At 38.8% G+C, this 8,988-nt stretch overlaps 1 protein-coding gene across 1 annotated transcript; it reads left to right on the top strand.

The window, feature by feature from the left end:
• The first annotated feature begins 286 nt into the window (after positions 1–286).
• LOC130929422 (uncharacterized) lies at positions 287–4,584 on the top strand. Its single transcript, XM_057856528.1, has 10 exons — positions 287–443; positions 603–671; positions 908–1,111; positions 1,361–1,551; positions 1,684–1,784; positions 1,893–2,068; positions 2,210–2,404; positions 4,059–4,145; positions 4,243–4,500; positions 4,580–4,584. Exons 1-10 carry the CDS (start codon positions 287–289, stop codon positions 4,582–4,584), a joined length of 1,443 nt encoding a protein of 480 aa, XP_057712511.1.
• Positions 4,585–8,988: the final 4,404 nt, after the last annotated feature.

Below are 8,988 nucleotides of genomic sequence, written 5' to 3'. Positions count from 1 at the left end.
ATCTGTCACGTTTGCTCGTCAAAGTTTCTAACGTCTGATTGGTTGCTCAGCAAAGCGAGTCTTAACTAGTCGATCTCAGATAATAGATTGACGCCTAAGGCATTGAGAGGAGAGATTGGCCAATTTTTATGTACACCCGATACATAAGGTGGCAGTGTAGATCCGTATAATCTGAAAAATAATTGCTCCCTCAAAATCACAAAGACGAAGAAGATTACTAGCGTGGTCAGTGTAGTAGTATTAGTAGTAGGCCGTGAAGCATTTCGTGTGTTGTCGAAGCAACAATATGTCCAAAACGTGCCCAGAGCTCCTCAGAGAAGCAGCAAATTTAATAGAGGAAGCTCTGAGCAGAACTCCACCAGCAGCCCAACAAAGTGAAGTCCAACCTGTGGCTTCTCCATCGCGTGGGCCAGCGGCTTTAAGCGGGCTAACACCTGCTCGAGGTATGCGTGCTTCTCAGCGATTAATTTCGTAATATGATTTATAAATGTCATTATTTACTATATTCACATAGTCAGCAAAATCGTATCTAATGCAATAGCCTTGTTTTTTTTTTATTATATTATTTGTATTTATTTTTTGTGTGCTTTGTCTTTGCCAAGCTGAAGTCCAACCTGTGGCTTCAACATCGCGCGGGCCAGCGCCTTTAAGCGGGCTGACACCTGCTCGAGGTATGCGTGCTCCTCAGCGAGTGATTTCGCAATATGATTTTCATTACCTACTATTTTCATTAAGTCGGGAAATCGTATTTAATGCAATTTCCTTTGTATTTGTATATAATTTGTGTGCTTTGTCTTTGCTAAATTAACAGTGACGTTTATCTAAATTACTTTAACTATGAGCAGAGATTTGAGAATGTTTTTCCTCGATGTCTATCATGAGAACTGTAATATTTGCTCTGTTGCAGCCGAAGTGGCAAGGCTCTTTGCTCCATATCACAGTGATAGGAGAAATAGGACGAGACGACCAACACAAATCCAAGTAATTCGGCGAAGCTATACACATACATTTTTTTGTTTGGCTCACAGCACTGCTGATAAAGTTCCTAGCTTCCAGCTTAAAACAGCCCTTCTTGCCTCGGGACTAGGCGAACAAAGGGTCGCCATTACAGGTGGGTCTGACTGAGCCAAGAAATTTTGAAAAAGCTTTTTCTTTTTTTCTTTTTTTTTAAACTCACGATAATGAAATATTTATTTTTAATATATTTGTGTGTATGCATTTAGGTATTGATATATTTAAACTTAATGGTGACATTATTGAATTGCTGTAGATGTAAAATTTATTTTCTTGGTGTGGATTTTTTAACACTGCTTTTAGCATTGATGTTTGAGTTGACAAGCAAATATGTGTATATTTACAGGAGATGACAATGATCCTGCTCTTCTAACAAATAGACTGTTTGAAGTGTTTCCTAAGCTCCAAAATGCCGGAGGTTTTGAGCTCCTCAAAATTAAAGGAGCCACACGCAGTCGAAATCTGACACTTATTCCATGTCCCAGCACAGGATACACCCTTGCTTATTTAAAAGACCCATCGACTAATATTGGGCAGGCAACAATTTACATACGTCCACTTCAACAGGACTTACCTATTGATTCAGTATGGAAAATTACACCTATTTGATATATAATTTTATTAATTAAAAAAAAAAAAAAAAAAAACTAATAGATTTTTGTCCTTAAGGAAAGTTCGAGGCCTTTCTCTGGTCCACTCATCTCATGTCTCACTTGCCAGATGGTGGTGCCTTACTCTAAAATGAAACTTCACCGTGCTTCTTGTAATGGGTATAAATGTGTTAAAGACACAAATTAATTATGAATCTGTCAATTACAACATTTCATTTTAGTGCACACAGATGACCGTGTGACCTTGAGCTTTGTTGACTTTTATAGGACCCCCGTGCAGGAAACGCATAGAGAAGAGGAGGGGGACTGTGGTCAGGAAAATGGGAGCGGCACACTCACTGACAGGGAGAATGTTCCAGTGGGACCTCAATCAACTTTGGAGAATGATGTAGAACCAGAAGTTTTTGAAACTGAGAAGATTGACGATGTAGAAGGAAACAATGGTTTGTGAAAGTAAAAATCTAAATAAAAACTATTGTAAGAAAGCTACTATAGTTTGCATTTTTCAGGTGTTTCTCTTTTTATCAGTGAGTTTACTTTTTATGCATTTAACATTCTGACTACATTAAATTGTATTTTTCTAGACTGGAACATCATTAAAGATCCCTCTCTGGCTGTGCAAGTTTTCAAAGAGAAGCTATTACAAGAACATGAAACTGGGAAACCTCTTAAACTAAGAATGGATATGAGGGATAGTGAGGAGGACAGGGAACGGGCACTTCTCGCCTTCTATAAACAACAGCAGGAATGGGCATGTCCTCTTCAGTGTATCCTTGAAGGTCAGTATCGGAGGTACAATAAAGCATTACAGTAACATCAAATATGTTTCTATATGGAACATTATTGGTCTCATGGTAATTTGGCCATAATAATCATTATATGATAATGACGATTAAAGGAACATTGGATGAGTTTACAGGAAATTTTGTAGACAACAGCCATAGTCCTGCTTTGTTACCATTTTAAGTAAAGCGGATGTGCCAGCTCTCTCAAATCACTGCTAATGCCGACCTAGTGGTCTTGTGTATCCTTCAACATTTGGTTGCATTGTTTTGCATTGTCCAGGAGGGATGTCCCTGATCTGATCACGTGATTGGAAATCAGACTATTTTTCAGAGGATAAAAATTGGGTAAAAAGGATCTAAGAGTTTTAATTAAAAACAATAACAACAACATTGTGCTAGCTAAACTCAACAGTGTTAAGAGCCAGTAAACATTTACAGTACGTTACTGCCACCTTATGGCCACAAGAATTCCATCCATCCTTCATGTGATGCACAGTACACAGTCTGCAGGACCCTTTGGAAACTATTATTTCTGTAAGTGTTTTACATCCATTCCAACCTGTTAACATGCAATATATGTGTTTATTGGGAAAGGCTATATGAAAGACATTTTTTATAAGTCCTGGATTATGTAAGCTAACCTATACTTATATTTTGTAGCTCAAGTGAAGTATGATGTCTACGTGCTGTTGAATGCAGGCATTTTTCATTTTACAGTTTAACAAAGTACTTCATTTAAAAAAAAAGTAAAGACGAAGCCTTGTGTTTTATTGTTGGACATTCAATGTTAGCTGGCTGTCAGGCAGTGCACAACTCAAGGAAACACACGGTTTTGGGCAGTACACTTATGTATTTTTTAAGGGCTAAAAAGTAACAAAATAGTCCAGAAATACAACGGAATTGCCAAAAGAAAAAATATAAATATGATTTTGTCAACGATATCTGATCAGGACTTTATCAGCAGATTCTCAAAAGCAGACGACTCGGACTCGGAAAAATATGCGATCGGAACATCCCTACTATCCACTACTGCCTGGGCATGGATAGTCTAGAGAGGCAACAATTAATTGACTAAATCGAATAATAAATTAGTTGCCAACAAATTTGATCATCGATACAGTTGTAGACTAGTTAAGTCAGGAAGCTGTAATAAAATATTATTTTTGAAGGAAATAGTCACCCTTTTTGTCTGTATTGTTAATTATAACATGCCTAAAACAACTTAAAGGTAAATTGTGAAGGTAATTGAAAAAAGTTACATTTGTCCAATTAATCCTCTGATTAATTATGAAAATAATCGTTAGTTGCAGCATTAATGAATACGATATTGTTTTTAGACACATTGCGTTGCGTTGTCATTGGTGAGTAATAAGTGTGCAACTAAGGAGCAAGCACATATACAACGGCATTGCATAAATTTGTCTGCAACATGACTAACTGGCAGGAGAACCAATGTTTGAGATAATCCACCCAGCACTCGATGTAAAAAAAAAAAAAAATCATCTTCCGATATACCTTAACGTGTCACACCTAATGCGTATTTAATTTATTATGTGCACGCTTCTTTCACAAAACTTGCATTTACCATCAAGCGTCTATGGATATCTTGTCTCCAATGGGTTATCTTTATAATTTTATTTTCCTGTAGGCGATTCAGCTATTGGACAAGGAGTGGTGCGGTACTTTCTGACAACAATAATATCCAAACTCCAGTTTGGATTCCAACTTAATCTGGGTAACAAAATCCACTATTTAGAACAATGCCATGCATTTTAAGTATATGTTTCAAAAAGTGTTTGCTTATAACCCTTGTATTGTTGGTATACTTTTAGGAGGACTGGGCAAAACTCTGCTTTTTGAAGGTCAGCCTGACCACTTGGTTCCAGCTGCCTCAGAAGTACTGATTGAGAGCAACATCTTCCATGTGGCAGGAAGGATGATGGGCCATTCCATTCTACACGATGGACCCAGACTAACTGGATTGAGTCCAGCCGTGGTTCATGTACTTTTAAATGGGGACCCTGAAATGGCCACAATAGTCATTGAAGATTGTCCTGATCTCCATATCAGGAGCATTATAACAATGGCAAGTAACACACATGGAAAGTAAAACTTTTGCTGTTTGAAATTCGTGGACATATTTAATAAACCATATAATCCACTTTCTAGCTTGACTGCAAAGAAATGACACGAGAGCAAATAGAAATTGTGTCAGATCTTTCCCAATCTTGGGATCTCCCACCAGTCACAAAAGACAATAAAAGGTGGCTCTACAACAAACTTCTGGTTCACGCAGTAAGTTTCCTTTGCTGATTTTGTTAAATTTACTTCTGGAATTTAACTCCTTTTCCCACAGCACTTGACATTTATTCAGCAATTCAGGCCTAGTAATCCTATCAGGTGTTACTTTTGCAGATACACATTCAAATAATAAATTGATTCTTCGGGCAGGATGATTACACGATAACCTTTTTTGTCATTCATCTTCTGTAGCACTCATCCTCATGAAGGTTACTTGGGGTGCTGGAGCCTGTCCCAGTTAAGTATGGGCAGGAGGTGCAGTAAGGGTTTAATCCCAGCTCTGCCGTTCCTGGGTGGAGACTGAACGTTCTCCCCATGCCTGCATGGGTTTTCTCTGAATACTGTTTCATTTCTACATCACAGAAACAAGTATGCTGCTGTAGGTTAATTGAAAACTCTAAATTCTCCGTTAAGGGTGAGTGTGAAAGGTTGTATGAGCCGTGCTATTAGCTGGCAACCTGTTCATAGTCAGCCATGATCACCTCCAGGGCCCTTAAATGTGACTCCCATGAGGATAATTAATTGAAAGATGAATTAATGTTTTTTTTATTTTGTAGGTCATTAGGAGAACAATGCGGCAGATTAAACAGATCAGAAAGGGGTTGAAGGATACAATGCTATGGCCCCTGCTGACAGCAAGGCAAGATGTTGTTTCCAAATTTTTTCCAAAAACCGAGGAAATGAAGTTTGAACCCCAGGTGATTTAATCCATCCAACTAAAAGGTCAAATTTAAAGAAGCCATTATGTAAGATTTACACTTTAATTGGTCATTTAATAGTCATATTGTTTAACTAGACATTTAAGTTCATTTTTTTTTGCAAATAGTTCTAACACGGTTCTCAATGGTTAAGCAGATTTCCCCCCCTTTTAAAAGTCGATACTCAGCCTGATTTTGTTATTTTCCCTGTCTCGTCTAGGTTCCCAGAAGTGTATAGGCTACATAAAGTAAGGTTGCTACCACTATCAGTCAGAATTATCGAAGTAGTGTACCAGTAGAGCAAAAAAAAAAAACCTCGTTCCATATGTCAAATGAGTCAGGACAAATTCATAACCAAAATTTTTATCCAGTTTTCAGTTCAATTTTCGGCCACCAATCTTAACTATGGCTTCTTTAATATTAAACTTTGAGCTGGATATGTACAATTACTGAAATGGTACTCTTTGTATTCTTTTCATCAGCATTGCATTCTACATTTTCCTTCACACCCAAATGACTTATTTATATGCAGATGTTGCTAGATAAAATCACATGGCCGATTGAGGACAGTGATGATGAAGAGCAGGAAGAACATGATATCGAGTGCAAGTGCCGCGTCACAGGTTTTTTACGGCTGTTCATTGAGACAGGTACTTTTTATCCAATTTATTATAACTGGGATTTTTGGATGCAATGTGATTTTATCAACGGCCATGCACCATTTCTAGTTGACTTTTTTTTTTTTTCCATTTAAGCTTCATCAGATAAACTGGCCAAGTTGCTCAAATTTTGGATTGGCTGGGAAATGCTTCCCCAGAAACTTCTCGTGGAATTTTCAAAGGGAGCCTTTCCATCTTCCGCCACTTGCCTGGAAACACTGAAGCTGCCCACTCATTTCACAACTTTCACCAACTTCGAGGAAGCACTCGTTGCTGCCATTAACAGCTCACACACTGGATTTGGGCTTGTGTAATCGTATTTTTTTTTAGTTCAATGTTAAACCCTTTCAGTAATTTCTATATATTTTTGTATTGGCACTTATAAGTGCTTGGTGCTTTGATATCATGCCCTTAAAGTTTTTGGGAGTTCAGTGTTTAAAATAACTGCACATGTTAATATTGGCGCTTTAATATGCCCTCATTGTTATGTCCTGTTGATGACACAAAAAATGCAAATGTTCAAAATATATATTTTTATTAAAGTGAATTTGATATCACTCTCCAAGGATTCTTGTCAAAACTTGCACTGTTTCCAAATATGAGCCAATCGCATCATTTAGAGAAACTCCTGTAGATGGCAAAAGGGAAAGCTCTTCATCTGAAAGCTCACGGGACAACTGAATCTCAGGAACTGCTATGTTGTCTGCATGCTGATTGCATGGCCCTGTCCAGTCGACCCCGAAGTCTTCATCAACCTGAAAAGAAAACCTTATAAAATTACTTGTTCCTTTATTTAGCAGGATATCAGTTCAATGTGGACATGAACAATTTTGCATTTTATGACCATTAAATTCACAGAAACAGTGATAATGGAAACCCAACTGTCCACCCTTTTTCTACTGGCACATGTGTGCGGTAAGCTTACAGGGAGGGCGGGCGTACTCCCAGGACTGCTTGCCAATCACTAAGCATACACTGTACAGCAGGGGTGCCCAAGTTTGGTCCTCGAGATCACCTATCCAGCCTACTTTCAATGTCTCCCTCCCCCAACACACTTGAATCAAATGATCAGGATCATTATCAGGCCCCTGCAGAGCTAGCTGATGAGCTGATCATTTGGTTCAGGTGTGTTAAAGGAGAGACAGAAAACAAGCTGGATAGGTTATCTCGACTGGACTTGGGCACCCCTGCAGTACAGTATAGACAAAAAGCCACTCATACTCACACCCATGACAATCTTAAATCTTCAATGAACCCACCATACATGTTTTTGTAACATGGGAGTAAATATATATATATAAACCTCAGTCGGTTCCTCCGTGGGGCCTTGCTCTCTGTATCTTCTCCAGAGTTCATTAGGTGATTGATTTCTTTCAGTTCTAAGGCCATGGAGGTTCCAACCATCTCTGAAAGAATTGAGGCTTGTTTGAATTTGTGGTAGGAAGATCCAGTGTAGAGCATATAGGTGGACTTCGTTGTCTGGATTAAGTGTTCCTTGATTTTCCAATGATATGAAGATTTCATAGAAGAGGTCAAGGGCATGCTGATAAACATCTCTCCACATCCTCTCCACTCTGGGATTAGAGTACAATTGGCATGGAAATTAACAGTTGTCATAACCTCAAACTTTAAAATAAAAGTACTACGCATTGTACATACACTAAATTGATAGTTCACTTACCGTTGATTGTGGACACTTCTGCCTGTGATGTGAGAATTCCTGTTAGCACCTCTGCTCGTGATCATGAAATCTGCTACTTCACAATTTTCCCCTCCTTTATCAGACCGCACCCTTGATGGCAGTCCATACTGCTGGACGGCCCCTATAAAACTCTGTAGGACGGTGCTAGCCTTATTATTGCCTGCCACTTGCAAGTACACCACCAGTCGACTGAACCCATCCACCCCACCATGGACAACAAATCTCCACCTGCCAGTTAAAAAAAAAAAAAGATTTCTTGTACAGATTAATATAAAAGTGCAAACAAAGTTCAATATTTAATACAAGTGATACCTTATGAGCTTGTGGTTTCCATCTATATGCCATAAAGAATTTGGGCCAGGAACAGAATATTGCCGTCGTCTTATAACATGCAGCTGTAGACGTCTCATGTACACTCCTTCAGCATCCACTCTGTGCAAAGACTCTCGCAATCTTGAGACTTGAGAGCAGAAAAACTTTCTCAGTATTCATCCAAATAATTGGTAAAACTAGGACGACACCAATGATCACTATGACAGTAATACCCATGTAGTTTTGGCACGATTCTACCTCCATACAAAATTTACCTGTAACACGTACACCTCGAGCATTCAGAAGTCCACGCATTAATTTGTAGCCGCTGTTTGGGTGGCTTGTTCGAACTTCGGTTACAACACGGTCCAGTTCTTCATTGGTAACAGGTGAGTACAGATCTGTTTTTCTGTGTAGACCACAAAGTAACGTTCCCTTAACTTATGACTAGTAAATCGGCAATAAACGAATAGGCAACATGAGTAAATATATTTTAATTTTTACCTGAGGCAATAATTTTTTAATAACGTTCTGATCGTCCTCTTCGAAACTCCGAACAGTGCAGCTATTTCACTTGCCGTTAATCCACACTGAACATAATGCTCCAGAACTCCAATCGGAATGTCGAAGGCCAGTCGCCCTGGTCTTTTACTTCTGTGTGGCGTACTTCCGGAGTAGCGCTGGAGAACGTTCTCTAAATTATCGAAAACTCTTTGATCAACATCTTCATGTGACAGAGCCGAGATGATGCCAAGAACGTTAATTAATCGCTCTGTTTTGTAGGACACGTACTCGGGGTCCAGATGTCCTGCTTCAATTTGCTCTGAGAAATCTATCATGTCCCGAGAGAGCTCATGCAAAATCTCGGATAACGCCGCCATGTTGGGAAGAAATAGAACGAAGCAA

This window comes from Corythoichthys intestinalis, chromosome 14, assembly GCF_030265065.1.
Source record: "Corythoichthys intestinalis isolate RoL2023-P3 chromosome 14, ASM3026506v1, whole genome shotgun sequence".
Classification (NCBI taxonomy): Eukaryota; Metazoa; Chordata; class Actinopteri; order Syngnathiformes; family Syngnathidae; genus Corythoichthys; species Corythoichthys intestinalis.
The sequence above is the reverse complement of the archived record's forward strand: the minus strand, read 5'-3'. Positions and strand labels throughout refer to the sequence as shown.